This window comes from Gallinula chloropus, assembly GCF_964237585.1.
Source record: "Gallinula chloropus genome assembly, chromosome: 13".
NCBI lineage: Eukaryota > Metazoa > Chordata > Aves > Gruiformes > Rallidae > Gallinula > Gallinula chloropus.
In genome coordinates, this window is record NC_140098.1 from 14,120,858 (window position 1) to 14,135,613 (window position 14,756).

Here is a 14,756-nt window from a genome sequence, read left to right on the forward strand (position 1 = left end):
ACAAAGAAGCTGCTCTGAAGGATGTTAGGAGTCTTTATGTAAAATAATTTGCTATTAATGAAGACTTTCAGAGGAGGAGGAGGAGGACAGGCTGAGAGCAGCTGTGGGAGTGCAGTGCTGCAGAGTACTGAACTCCCATGCCCCAGGATAAGTAGGGTTTATCTGCTTTTCTCTATTCTCCCTGACTTAACCTTAAAGTATTCCTCAGTGGGGGAGGAGAACATTAACACTGTGGACCACCATGAGGGGTGCCTCATTTGCTGCCCCAGCTCAGTATTAATTTAAGAGGAGGCTTTTAAAGGTAGGATAGGGGACCAAACAGAAACTGCTGGTGCAGCAGGTTGCAGAGCAAAGGCTCTGGGTATTTGGGCTTGGAGCTGATGCTCAAGACACCGTGCTGAGAGAGCTGCCAGCCTGTTTGACCCCTGCCAGCCTTTTTTGGGGCAGATCTAGCCTCAGAAGGAATTTCTGCTGAGCAAGTGTAGCGTGAGGCTCCTCTCCTGTTAGGAACGTGCAGCGCTGGCAGCTCTTTGTTTGGTGAGGGCGGTTCAGGCCTTTGTTTCCAGGGGGTGGTAATTCAAGGCTTGCTCCTGCAAATCCCTGCCTGCAGACAGGCTTTCCTCTCTGCAGCGTTCACACTCACAGGCATGTGGCACGATTAGGACTGGGTTTGGAAATTAAAGATTAATTTATGTGCCTTTTTAGGTAGTTTAATTATCAGCACCTTCTTGGGAACGCTCTGTGTGGGGTTCAAGGTTGGTGTTAATAGTTTCTGAGTCCTTGTGTCACTCCTGAAAAAAAGATCTCTAAGAAAATAACGCTGCTGAACAGCTCCTGTGTGTCTCCCTAACGGGGTCACCTTCCCAAAGACACACAGGGCGCTTGTTCTAGTTAGTTCCTGCCTCACAGCATCACAGTTCTGCCATTTCCATTCCTCTCACTGTGTCTTCATGTCTCTGCTTTGGGGTACAGGGGTGCTGGATGCTGTTGGTAAAGAGAAGCAGCAAGATGTTTCCACGCTGCAAGCTGTGAGGTTCTGGTAAGAAGTGCTGTTCCTCTGAGTAATGCCAGCAGTTAGTGGTGTTGGGTTTTTATCCTCGGGTGAATGTTCCCCATCCAGTTCCTGCTTCCCAACTCATTTTGTCTAACAACTGTGTACGTGCCCAGCCAGCCCAGCCCTGTTCAGTGCAGGGGTATTCATTTGACTCAAGTCTGTCAATCAAATAGCTACGTAATATTGAGTAAATAATAGATTTTTACAAATATGGACCAAAAAAAGCATCTGGTGAGAGATGTAGAGGAAAAATGAGTCCTTCTTCCTCCTTGGTACCTGGCTAGATAGTGCTTCCTGTGTTCTGAGTGTTTCCTTGTTGCTTGTAGGCTGAACGTGTTCAGTGTGTCAGGCTATGGAAGTGCAGTTCAGCTGGATTCCTGTCAGCAATTCTGCAGACACACCCTGACTGAAGTTCTTACCTACAGCCCAGTGTTGAAAGGTAGGAATAGGCTGGGAGAGGTGAATGAGCATCTCCTGGGTGCCTTCCTGTGTGTCCAGAGCTCTATCCTGCCCAGACTGGGCTGAGTGGAATCCAGCCTGGAGGACCCAGAGCTGGAAAAGCTTGAAAATGGGAAGGGGAAAAGGAAAAAAAACCTAAGGCAAACCTCAGGTTGGGATAAGGAGAGTTTGCTAGGATAGTGGAGAGAGAAATAACAATAATAGGACTTTTCTAGCAAAATCCATCTGAAACTGGTGATGCACAATGCAGTTTCTCACTGGACTGCACAGCTCAGGCTGTACAGCTTGGAACTGTCCCAAAACCTGTGTGTCCTGGAGCCATGCACTCTACCCCCCACCAGCCCCCCTTTATGCTGAGCGTGACATAATTGGGATGGAATACCCTCTATGGCCAGTTTGGGTCACCTGTCCTGGTTGTGTCCCCTCCCAGCTCCCTGGTTGCCCCCCACCTTCTTGTTGACAGGGAAATATGAACAACTGAGAAGTCCCTGACTGTTGGGCAGCAACAAAACCATCCCTGTGCTACCAGCCCTGCTCTCATCCCAACTCCCAAACACTTTACATCAGCTGCTAGAAAGAAAATTAACTCTATCCTGGCCAAAACCAGGACAAGATGCCAGTGCTGTGGTGAGATGGCATGGTCCTTGTTGCCATGCTTTGTGTTCCAGCAGTGAATGGGAGAGAAAAGGTCTCACCAGACAGTTTTTAATGTACCTGGCTGTCAAAGCCAAGGGGAAATCTTGGGTGTTAAGTTGGGTGTTTTGGGTGTGTTTTAAAATGTCTTGCTGAACACTAAGCTTTTCTCTCTCTGGGTGCAGTGTCTGATGCCATCCAGATGCAGAAGGAGTGGAGCTTTGCAAGGAGCTGCTCGCTGCTCACTACCTTGTACCGCAAAGTATGTCTAACTGGCCTCACAGAGAGAGCTCTGCTGTGTGTGGGGGGGTTGTAGTCAGTGAAATACCCAAAATGAGGTAATTTAAAGCTAGTTCCAGCTGCAGAATTGATGCCAGCTGCCAGGCATGGTAGGCAGGATGGACCATGAAGTCCTCAGGGGACTTTTGTGCAAACCTCTTAATGAGAAAGATAATAATTGAAGATGTGAGTTTTTACTGTGATGGGACTTCTGAAGGAACTGGAATATTACTGTGGAATTCAGCCAGTGTGGTTCCAAGCCACAATGGGATCTGACCTTGGAAATCAGGCACACAGAATTGTAGACTGGTCTGGGTTGGAAGAGACCCCAAGGGTCACAGAGCTCCAGCCCCCTGCCACAGGCAGGGACACCAACCTCCAGGCCTGGAGCTACACAAGGTTGCCCAGGGCCCCAGCCAACCTGGCCTTGAACACCCCCAGGGATGGGGCACCCATCCCCTCTCTGGGCAGCCCCTTCCAGCCCCTCACCACTCTCTCCGGAAAGAACTTCCCCGCAATATCTCATCTCACCCTTCCCTCCTCCAGCTTCACTCCATCCCCCTTGTCCTGCCAGTCTCTGCCCTTTAACAAGCTGATTCCCCTCCTGTTCCTCTGCTCCCTTCAGGGACTGGAAGGCTGCAGTGAGGTCCTCCCACAGCCTTCTCTTCTCTTCTCTTCTCCAGGCTGACCCAGCCCAGCCCCCTCAGCCTCTCTCCATAGGGGAGCTGCTCCAGCCCTCTGGTCATCTCTGTGGCTCCTCTGACCCCTCTCCAACAGCCCCACATCTTCCTTGTGTTGGTTCCCAGCTCTGGACACAGGACTCCAGCTGGGGCCTCACAGGGGCAGAGCAGAGAGGGACAATCCCCTCCCTGTCCCTGCTGGGGGATAACTTTTTCAAAAGTCACACAAAAGACCCCTGGGTGTTAATCCCAGCAGCATATTTCACTCCTAGAGGTGGCTGTACACCTGTAGCTGAACAGCACTGCTATCACTCTTCCAGCTGTTCGTGGTGTTGAGTACAGAGGAGGCCACCTGGCAGCTGCAGCAGGTCCTGGAGACTCATGAGGTGAACTGGCAGCACGTCCTGTCCTGCGTTTCCACACTGGTGGTCTGTAAGGCTGAGGCTGCACAGCTGATCAAAGGTCTGTAGGTCCTGGTGAGCCTCCTCAGTTCTTGTTGCTTCTTGGGTAGTGAAGATGGTGAGGCAGCAGAGTCATTTGGAGTTGCTGTTCTGAGGTTCCTGTGTGGAGAAGAATAGCAAAAAGTCTTCTTTCCCCTTCAGATGTTCCCCATTGTGATGTGAACACCAGACCCTGGTGCCTGATGCCTCTCAAACTTGGTGTTCAGCTAAGAGTGGTGATTTGATAATTACCTGCTTAATTGGAGGAGCGATTACTGAAGCCTAGTGCTTTTATCTCACCTTGTTTGTTTGAGTTTCTTGCTGTTTATCTCATTGCTGGACTCCCTGCAGCTCTTGCAGGTTGAAGTCCTGGAGTGTTTGCCCACTGAAAGCACCTGGAAAAAATATAAACAAGTCCCAGAGTTTCCCTGAGCTCCAATACACGAACCTTAAACGTGGCAGCTGCTTCATCACAGATACTTGTCTTTGCTTGCTGTAGAAACTTACAGCAGGGACCTGCCAGCAGCAGAGGTTGAGGTGGTTGTTTTCTGTTTCTAGATCTCCTGAGCCGTCTCCTGACAAAGGCCTTTGAGAATTATGACATGGAAAACATGATCACTGCGTTCCTGATCGCTCGCCAGGCTGCTCTGGAGGGCCCTGCCATCTTCATGCCTTACTCTGAGTGGTTCAAGGTGAGACTGAGCAAGGTATTCTCCTTGGTTTAGGTGGGGGAGAATCCCTCTGCATAAGGAACGTTCTGCTGCACAGTGAAATCCTGGATTCAGCCAGGAATTAGAGCTGGGGAGGGGAAGACAGTGACTGTGCTGGCATTAGGAGCGATTGAATATTTATCACTGCCTTTGTGTCTGCAAAGAATACATTCATTTGGCTTTCTCTGGCCTTCCCTCCTTTCATCTTTCAAGCAGGTCTTGCCTTCTCTAGTTATTTTCCAGGAATGCAGACCTGTAATTCCTGTTACAGTCACAATCTGGGCTGTGTCTTGATAAGCAGCACTGCTGTTCCTGCCTGGGTTGGAGGGTACTGCAGGTGAAGCCTTCTGCTTTCCGGGATGTTTGCATGCAGCTGTAATTGCTGTGTTTGACCTTACCTGTCATTGCTCAGTGGCTTTTAGGTGTAAACACCTAGGTATTTTAGGTATGCAAATCCCTGCATCATTTAAACCTGTAAATTCCTCTGTGTGAATCTGCAAATTTGAGCTGGGCTCTTGCATTGAGGATGTCTCCAAAGGTAAACCAGTCCTCTTCTCTAGAGTCTGGCTGGCTGCCTTTCCTTCAACACCCAGATAAAGCTGTGTAGGAACTGGCAGATTTGTGGGTCCCTTGTGAATCCTGATCCTTCGGTGTGGCTCAGTGTTGCCTTGTTTAACTCCTCTGAGTGTGCTCATAGTAGCTTCTCAGAAGGAGCTCTGAGCGTGGCACAGCAAGCTCTCTGCACACTGGACAGAGAAGCTCAAAGGAAACCTCTGTAGAGAGAACTTCTGTGTCCTCTTGACAGCATGAACCTGCAGTGGCTATTTGGGGCTTGGGTGGGGATTCCCTCCGTGCTGGAGGGCTGCATCAGTCCCTTCTCCTGTTCTAGGCTTCCTTTGGGAACGCTGGTGGTCTCCATGGGAGCAGTAAGAAAGCTGTGATCTTCCTCTTTGAGTTCTTGTCAGAGCTGGTGCCATTTGAAGCTGCCCCATACCTGAAGGTGAGCAGAAGGTGCCAGTGGAGATGTTTTCCTGAGGCCTGGTGCAGAGCTGCCCCAAAGTGAACTCACCTGTGCCTTTGACTGGGTTCAGCTTCTCTTTGTTGTTATGCAGTAACCACGCTGTGTGCCTTTAGCTCCAGTGTGTTACTAAAGCACTTCAGTGATTTGAGTGGTTGTTGGGGGTGGGAATTGCCCATGAGTTGCCATGAAAGTGGGTTATCTTCAACCAGGTGATGGCATCTTCTCTGGGGAATATTCCAGGCAGATGCCTCTAAGCATTAACTGGAATTTTACACTAATTCCCTCTCAAAAAAGGCAAATCTTGTTGTGAATGCCACATTTCAGGTCCATATCATGTATCCCCCTTGCGTGCCAACGAAGCATCGCTCTGTTCTCTTGGAGTACATCACTCTGGCTAAAACCAGGCTGGCTGACCTCAAGGTGAGTGGATCTCCTTGTAAAAGAGATCTTTCTGAATCCTTCTGGAATATTAGCTGTGCTGTGACCGAGTGTGTGTCTGTCCCCTCACATAGGTTGCCATAGAAGATATGGGGCTCTATGAAGACTTGTCTTCTGCAGATGAGCCTGTGCAGGTACTGCTGGTCTGTTAAAGTGTTTTCCCATCAGCCATGTCCCTTTTCTTTGGAAGAGAGCTCAGGTTATTTACCTCTGCCATGCCTACCCAAGCCAAATCTCCTTCAATTCCGAGATACAGTGGTCACAAGCATGGAAACATGCACTGGATTTTATGAGAAATAGGTTTGTGTGGAGGCCAAACGATCTGGGATGAGTATTTCCAGTGACAGGCTGTGGAGGAACTCAGTGATTAGGCAGCCAGATACCAGCCCAAGCTGCACCTGTATTGGCCATCGAGTCAGGAAAGTGCTGGGTACTTCTCACCCACCCCATCCAGTGGGGTATGGAAGATGAAAGGAAGAATCTGTGGGGGAGGATCCCATAGTGGGGGGAACACAGAGCGCAGGTTTGTGGGAGTGGGGGCTGCATTAGCCTTGCCCACAGACCACCTTGTTACAGTGGTGGCACATCCTGCACTGGGTTTGCTCCTGATGATGTGATCGTGCAGGAAAGTATTGTAGATGGATGTTGATTCTTCTCAGTACACCACATTATCTATTTGGTTATGTATTCAGAGACCTGGGGAGGGAATCTGCAGCCTGCAGTTTCCCTCTGTGGGTCCTGATAGGTTTTGGGTAACAATGGGAATGGCTAAGGAAGCGTTTGACTTCAGTGTCCCTTCCCAGATTTTGGTCAGGCTGGGGTGGGCCTCATTTCAGCTGAAACATGAAATACAGGCTGGTAGGTGAATGCACTGCAGTGAGATCCTGTCCTCTGACCAACCTCCACACCTCGAGTGCTGGGTCCAGTTCTGGGCTCCTCACCATCAGCAGGACATGGGGGTCCTGGAGTGAGTCCAGAGAAGGGCAACCAGGCTGGGGAAGGGGCTGGAGGGCAAATCCTCTGAGGAGCAGCTGAGGGAGCTGGGGGTGTTGAGCCTGGAGAAGAGGAGGCTGAGGGGAGACCTTCTCCCCACCTCCCCTGCCCTGCCAGGAGGGTGCAGAGAGGTGGGCGATGGTCTCTTCAGCCAGGGGACAGGAGCTGGGACAAGGGGCAATGGGCTCAAGCTGCCCCAGGGCAGGGTCAGCTCAGCTGGGAGGGGAAAGTTCTTCCCTGGCAGAGTTGTGGGGCTGTGGCACAGGCTGCCCAGGGAGGGGCTGAGTCACCCCTGGGTGTGTTTAACAGAGGGGAGATGAGGTGCTCAGGGAGCTGGGGCAGGACAGGGACAGTTGGACTTGATGGTCTTAAAAGGTCTTTTCCAACCTGTAGAATAGAATAACAATAAACCAAACTCAGAACAGAAGATATATTGTCCTCATGGAGGAATAAAGAACAAGATGTGAAGCAGGAGGATCTGCTGCAGCCACTGTCAGTGTGCACAGAACCTCCTGGACCTCTGGGCCACCAGGCAGGTGGCTGGTCCAGCCCCATTTCTCCATCCTCCAGTTTTACTCCACGTATCAGGTAGTTCTTGTTACTCAGTTGCATTTGTTCAGTCCTTTCCCTTCACAGCACAGCCACTACCAACCCTGGAAGAGCAAGGAGGGAAGATCCTCCTCCTCCTCTTCCTCCTCCATTTCTCAGAACATCATTTTCTCCCTGTCACTTGTGTGAGCCAGCCCCAGGGCCAGGCGCTTCGTGATGTTGAGAAGGCCCTTCAGATATTTGAAACCACGAGGAAGATCCCAACATCTGTGATAGAAGCCAGGTACCTCATGCTTCTCAACTCTTCTTGGATTTAATAGTAGTAGTAGTAGTAGTAGTAATAATAGGAATAATAATAATAGCAGCAGCTAAGTCCAAATCAGAATAACAAAAGGAGAGGAATTGAGGATGTGAGCAAAGGTGGTTTTGGGAAATACCTCCTCAGGAGTCATCTAAGTAGAGGCTGTTTGTGCAGAGAGCAAAAGGCATGTGCATGTCTGCAAGAGAAGTCCACCATGACTCTCATAAATCAAAGCAGAATTAAATAAATGAATGGCTAGTGCCTAATCCAACCTGGGTTTGGCTGTGATTATCTGTGTTACCATGAGTATTTCTCCTTTGCAGAAGCCAAATTAACTCCTGAGGTAAGGAAACAGCCCTCTGCAGCTTTGGCATCGTTACTATTTTGCTGTATTTCTCTTCTCCCTCAGCATTTTCAGGCGACCATACTACATTTCCTGGTTTCTCCCTGCTTTGCTCAGGCCACGTGTGGTTAGTATTTGGTTTGGGTTTTGATCCTCCCCTTTAGATGTGTCTGTAGACAGGTAATTTGCATCTAACCTGCCTTTTTTCCACCCTCCCTCTACTCTTGCAGCTCCCTAGAGCCCCGGACGTGCTCATGGCTTTTATAGACTCCTTGAAGAGGTACTGAGACTTCCCAGCATGATCTGCTGTGCTTCTGGACTTTCTCTTCAGGCTGTTTGACTTTGCATCGGGGTGTTGGAGGCTTTGGTGCCTTGTTTACAGTGTGCTGAGTGTTGGCTATCCCTTGGTAGGGTTTTGGGGCCAGGCTTGTGGCTTGCAGGGCATGGATGGGGTCGCTTATCTGTACAGGTAAATGCCACCAGTGCTGAATCACAGGGTGGGAAGGGACCCCCAGAGCCCATGGGGTCCAACCCCTCTGCCAAAGCAGGGTCCCTGGGACAGGGCACACAGGTCAGTGTCCAGATGGGGCTGGAATCTCTCCAGAGAAGGAGACTCCACACCCCCTGGGCAGCCTGTCCCAGGGATCCCTCACCCTCACTGGGAAGAAGTTCTTCCCCACATTGGTGGGGAACTCCCTGTGCTCCAACTTGAGCCCATCACCCCTTGTCCTGTCCCCACAGACACTGAGAAGAGGCTGCCCATGTCCCCCTGTGTCCCACCCTTCAGCTATTGATACCCATTGATCAGATCCCCTCTCAGGCTTCTTCTCTGCAGGCTGAACAGCCCCAGCTCACTCAGCCTTTCCTCACAGGGGAGATGCTCCAGGCCTTTCACCATCTGTGTCCCTCCTCTGGACTCTCTCCAGGAGATCCCTGGCTGTTTGATCCCAGGGAGCCCAGCACTGGACACAACACTCCAGATGGGGCCTGAGTAGTTCCTGTAGCCCCTCTGGGCACTCAGGCCTGTCCTGGGTGTGTGTTTACAAGCACTTTGTGCACTGCAGGAGCAGCTTTATTGTAAAGCCAGCAATTCCTCTCTAACCTAGCAGGAAGGAAAGACGTTCCTAATGCTCCTGCAGATGAGGCATCTGGTCCCTCCTTGTCATTCCTGGTCCCTCCTTGTCATTCCAGTCTGACTGTACACCAGACTGCATCACATTTTAAGGCTCAGGTCCTGGGAGCAGCAGTGAGTCCAAGGAACTTAATACTCCTCCAGGATCTTAGCCACATGCCATGTGTGAAACTGGTGTTAACGTGTGTGTTAGTAACACACATGGTACTCTGGGTTTATGGTGTGTGTGGGGGGTGTGTGTTACACACCTCCAGCACTTGCTACAAATGCCTCAGCTCTGCATTTCTGGCCCTGGTGATGATTAAGAATCCTTCAGCTGCTCTGCGAGCTTTGGAGCCCCAGTAATGATGTTTCATGGCACTGCTACTGCCTGTGATTATATTTAATAACACAGAAGCTCCAATGTGGTTATGCAGCATAATACATGTCTCTTTTTTTTACTTTTTTTAATTACAGAGCTGATAAAATACCCTCAAACTTGTACTCCACGTACACACAAGCCTGCTACGCTCTGCAAGTGAAAATGCTGCAAGGTAACAAAATGCAAGGCTTCCTCAGGGCTGGGTTTGAAGGAAAGGTCTGTTTTTCCACTGACAGCCTCCTGAATCACATGTTTTTTCAAAAAATTAGGGCTGATTAGGTCTTCATACCTGAATATCTTTGTTCTTTACCTCTCACTGAGGTACTAAACAGTTACTCCTGTAACGACTTCCTCTGCCTGTGCTGCCTGGGTGGGATTTGTGCAGTCAGTGAGGAGCTGGGCGCTGTGCTGAGCCTGCAGACTGCCTGAGCTGGCTGATTTAAACCCAGCTCAGCTCCATCCCTGTGAATCAGCATTTGCAGCTCAGCTACTTCTGGGTCCTGGCCAGCCCAGGCTGAGAACCTGCTGCCCTGATCCCTTGTGTAACGCCAATCGTGCTGTCTGAACTCCCCACTGTCCCCTTTTAAGAGGGGATTACTGCATGTGATCTGGGGAAGCAGGAGAGCCTGGGGACAGCCACTGGGTAAAGGGATTGCAGTGCAGAGTTTACATGTGTTTGGCTGGGAAGGCCCCACTAATTTCAGGTCCCAGTGCTGTAGCCACTTTACTGGTGCAGTGTGGTGGTGTAATAGCAGCTTAATGCTCTCTCCTTCAGCATCAACATCTGCTCCTTTCTGGGCTCCTCAACATGAGAAGGACAGTGAGGTCCTGGAGTGAGTCCAGAGAAGGGCAACCAGGCTGGGGAAGGGGCTGGAGGGCAAATCCTCTGAGGAGCAGCTGAGGGAGCTGGGGGTGTTGAGCCTGGAGAAGAGGAGGCTGAGGGGAGACCTTCTCCCCACCTCCCCTGCCCTGCCAGGAGGGTGCAGAGAGGTGGGCGATGGTCTCTCCAGCGAGGGGACAGGAGCTGGGACAAGGGGCAATGGGCTCAAGCTGCCCCAGGGCAGGGTCAGCTCAGCTGGGAGGGCAAAGTTCTTCCCTGGCAGAGTTGTGGGGCTGTGGCACAGGCTGCCCAGGGAGGGGCTGAGTCACCCCCTGGGTGTGTTTAACAGAGGGGAGATGAGGTGCTCAGGGAGCTGGGGCAGCACAGGATGGGAATGGTTGGACTGGATGATCTTAAAGGTCTTTTCCAACCTTCTGATTCTGTGACATGGGTGTTTCTAACCCATCTTGAGACGGGCAGCACCTCACATGGGCTCATGTGAAGTGAGAAGGTCAGGCTGGTGAGCAGGGATCGCTCCTGGTGCGTGGTAGAGCCAGCGGACCCCTGCGCAGGGAGAGGAGCCTGTAATTCACTCCTCCTCGGCGCTTTGGGCGCCTGAAGCTCGCTGGAGAGGCGTGACAAAGCCGGGCTGGGGAGCCGCAGATGTGCGGCAGCCTGGCTGCCGAGGTTGTCCTGGCAACCGGCAGGGATGAGGGATGCCTGCGTGCCGGATCAGCAGGATCCCGAGGGGCAGGCAGAGCTCTGCAGAGGTCCTTGAATTGTCAGTGACCTCTAGTGGCACCGCCTCATCGGCCTCCCCGGCCTGCCTCCCCTGCATCCTCATCGGCCTCATGGTCCCTTCCATCCCTCGAGGGGCTCCAGGAGAGCTGGAGAGGGGCTGGTGCCCAGGGCAGGGAGGGCCAGGCCCAGGGGAACAGCCTCCAGCTGCTGGAGGGGGATGGAGAGGGGCTGGGAGGCAGAAATCCTTCCTGGGGAGGGGGGAGGCCCTGGCACAGGGTGCCCAGAGGAGCTGGGGCTGCCCCTGGATCACTGGCAGGGCTCAAGGCCGGGTGGGATGGGGCTTGGGGCACCCTGGGCTGGGGGAGTTTCCCTGCCCATGGCAGGGGAGGTAACAGAGGGCTCTGGGGTTCTTCCCACCCAAACCAATCTGGGGTCAATGACCTACCCCCACCATCCCTTGCACCCTGACCGGTCCCTCTTGCACAGAGGCTGGATTTGGGGCAGGATGGAGCGTTGGTGCACAGCTTGAAGCCTGCCCTGATAGGTAGCACTCAGTCCTGCACACAGAGGTGACTCAGCAGTCTCCTAACACCTTGTTGCTTTACAGTGTTCATAACAGGAATTAATTTTAACCCTGTTATTTACTTCTTGTTCATGGTTGAGCTGTTCCTGTCCCACAGACTGAGTGGGTTTTGGGGAGTGCTGGGGCAGCTTGCTGCTGGTGGCACTGGCTTTGGAGTGGTGAAGGGAATTGCCTTTTATTTCTTCCTTTAAACAAACCCCAGGCTGGAGTCAGGCATAGCATCTGGAAATGCTGGGTGGTGCTGGGCTTGAGGAGGAGCTGAGGCCACAGTATTCACTCTGTAATGTCTGTGTGCCTGTGTTTTGAGATGGGCCTCAGTCTTTTGAGGGCAACAAATGTTTCTGGGACGGGCAGGGAGCTAAAGGAGGCAGCTCTGAAAGGAGAACAGCCTTTAAAACCTGAATTCCTTCCTGCTGCTTGGCACAAACTCATAAATGATTAATCAAACAGCACATCCTGGGTGTGAAAACAAAGCTGTGTGTGTGGCAGACTGATAGTTTGGGGCTATGTTGGGGCTCACAGGGAAGTAACACTGCTTTCACAGAGCCTGTGTGTGGGGGGGTGCTAAAGGCCTCCTCAGAACTGATCTGATGCACCAAGGTGAGGGCAACCTGTTGCATCTCTCTGGCTTGTCTAGATGAAGCAGAGGTGGAGAGCAGCCCCTCCAAGGAGCCTGTGGAGCAGCTGAAGGCTGAACTGGCCCAGCTGAGGACGCTGGTTGTGGACCAGGCTAAACAGGAAGGTATGTGGGGAAGCAAGTTGGAACCACCCATAATTGACCCTTACAAAAGCAGCCTTAATAAAGTGTAGCTAACACTAGCCAAAGCACCAGCAGTAGCTGAGGCTGGTAATCTTTCAGATCTGTGTAGTCCTTCCAGCTATGAGTATATGCACATTAACATCTGACACACATCCTCTGCTTGAGTCTGGAACTCCAGGTCAGCGTCTCTGTGGCATCACACCGACCCCTGCCAAGCTGGGCAGCCCTGTTGTGGGGGCTCAGCCAGTGCCTCAGGCCCCCTTTTCAAGGCTGTCCCCTCTCTGGTGTGAAAAGCTGCTCTCCATGTGTGTCAGTAAACAGCACTGAGGAAAAAATAACAAACAAAAGCACCAATCAATCTGTTCCAGCTAACATTTTTGGCTCATCAAAGCTTTTCAGAACCTACTTTGGGCTCTGATCAATTAGACTATATATTTCCCTCCTTCCTGTTCTGTGGAGTTGTAAATCTTTCATGCCTTCTGCCCTGGTTCTCCTGTTACCTTCCTGCAGATGTGCCAGCACAGATAGCAGTGATTTCTGACAGACTCTCCAGCATCTTGGGTCACAGCAGCCAGGAGAAGGAACCTGCTGCTTTGAATTCTCCAATCCAAGTTGACATTTCAGCCCCAAGGCTGGAACCCTGCCACCAGAGTGTGAGTCTGGGGTGAGAAACAGCCTGGCTGGGGAGGTAAAACCCCCATCTGGGTGGTATGTGGGAAAGAAAGGGTGCTTTGCCTCTGCAGACCAGGAAATGCATTCTCCTTTTGTCTACCCTGTCCTGCCCTGCACAGACTATTCATGTGGTTTCACCTCCTGGAAGTCATTGGGTGTCTGGTGTGGAGATGCAGAGAGATACTGAGAGCAGCCCTGTGCTGAGCAGGGCTTTATCACTGCCTGTGTGATAAACTCAGGCACTGGCCCTGCTGGGATCCTTCCCACACTGTTAGGGGCTCAACTTCCCATCTCTTCCCAGTGCTAGTGCCCCTGTACAACCCCCAGGGAGTGCCAGTAACCAACCTGTCTCCTTGTTTTCCTGTCGGGACACACAGCATACAGGCAGCACCAACCCAGATCTACACACCCAGCCCAACCAGGGGCAATTAGCAATGTGTCTCTTACTCCAGGTTGTTGATCTTCTGCTGACATCATTCTGCCAAAGCCTAATAGCTGCTTCCTACTTCAACCCTCCTGACAGGTAAGGTGTGAGTAAAGGAGCAGGGGAGTCAGAGCAGGTTCACACACTACAGTCCCAATGCTTGTCTGGGGGGGTGAGGAGGGACTTTGGGGTGTCCTTAACCTCACTGTGCCTGGCTGGCAACTGCAGGCTGCTTTGTTCTGAGTTTCTGTAATCTGAGAGCTACCCTGCTTTGATGTGTGTGTGTAAATAAAACCTGCTTCTCCTCAGTGGTTGCTGATCCCTTCAGAAAAAGGGGGGCATTTGTCTCTGCTTTGTCTGGGTAACAAGGCAGCACAAGGTATGAAAGGTTTGTGCAAAGGCTGTGTCCTTTAATGGCAGGACAAGGGGGCTGGAGTGAAGCTGGAGGAGGGAAGGGTGAGATGAGATATTAGGGGGAAGCTCTTTGCAGAGAGAGTGGTGAGGGGCTGGAAGGGGCTGCCCAGAGAGGGGGTGGGTGCCCCATCCCTGGGGGTGTTCAAGGCCAGGTTGGCTGGGGCCCTGGGCAACCTTGTGTAGCTCCAGGCCTGGAGGTTGGTGTCCCTGCCTGTGGCAGGGGGCTGGAGCTCTGTGACCCTTGGGGGGTCCCTCCCAGCCCAGTCTGGGATTCTTGACGATTCAGGCTGGTGATTTTTGGCTCAGTGGTGGTGACTGGGGAATGAAGCAAATCCTCTTTGTCCCAACACTGGAGATCAGGAGGATGCAGGGCCTGTCGTGCCAGCGAGCACTGGGGTATCTTTGGGGTGTCTCTTTGGGCATGCTCAGTGCTCTTGCAGTGCTTCATCCCCAGTGCTCTATCTCACATGGAGTGAGTGAGGCACAAGCCTTACACTGCAGGCACAGGGAGGGCAGCAAGCCCACAGTCCTCCTGCCAACAACTCATCCCCCTCCACCCTCTTGAAGGGACTCAGGTTTGATCCCAGCCTGTGTGAGGACGGAGAGGCAGCACTCCTGTGCTGGAAGGGCTGATGACCAACCCTTTTCTGAGGCAACATGAGTCTGGAAACCTTATTTATGGTCAACATGTCACTGGAAAACCCCCTGGGGCAGCCACCCTGTTCGACACCGTCGGCAGCTGGAGTCCCAGCTGGAGTCCCAGCTGCCAACGGTGCCGAACAGGGTGGCTGCCCCAGGGTTTGGCAACCAGTGTGTCTTTCCCTCTCTCCTAACACTGTTTTGCCCTGGGGCAGGTGAATCCATCCTGGAAGCCTGTACTGAACAGTAGCTGTGATAAACAAGAGCATCCCCGAGACTCCTCCTAACCCAGCTCCTGTCTGAGCTCTGG

At 52.1% G+C, this 14,756-nt stretch overlaps 1 protein-coding gene across 1 annotated transcript in view; it reads left to right on the top strand.

Moving 5' to 3' along the window:
* FANCA (FA complementation group A) overlaps window positions 1-14,756 on the top strand; it is a gene marked incomplete at both ends in the record, with an annotated part of 38,921 nt that overhangs the window by 10,223 nt on the left and 13,942 nt on the right. Inside the window, 15 exons of the mRNA XM_084270070.1 lie at window positions 973-1,039; window positions 1,381-1,493; window positions 2,332-2,408; window positions 3,426-3,567; window positions 4,104-4,237; window positions 5,145-5,255; window positions 5,601-5,696; window positions 5,789-5,848; window positions 7,451-7,539; window positions 7,967-8,027; window positions 8,131-8,180; window positions 9,489-9,565; window positions 12,175-12,279; window positions 12,808-12,950; window positions 13,422-13,492. Of these exons, the coding sequence (XP_084126196.1) occupies window positions 973-1,039; window positions 1,381-1,493; window positions 2,332-2,408; window positions 3,426-3,567; window positions 4,104-4,237; window positions 5,145-5,255; window positions 5,601-5,696; window positions 5,789-5,848; window positions 7,451-7,539; window positions 7,967-8,027; window positions 8,131-8,180; window positions 9,489-9,565; window positions 12,175-12,279; window positions 12,808-12,950; window positions 13,422-13,492 (1,396 nt within the window). The remainder of the gene's footprint in view (window positions 1-972; window positions 1,040-1,380; window positions 1,494-2,331; window positions 2,409-3,425; window positions 3,568-4,103; window positions 4,238-5,144; window positions 5,256-5,600; window positions 5,697-5,788; window positions 5,849-7,450; window positions 7,540-7,966; window positions 8,028-8,130; window positions 8,181-9,488; window positions 9,566-12,174; window positions 12,280-12,807; window positions 12,951-13,421; window positions 13,493-14,756) is intronic.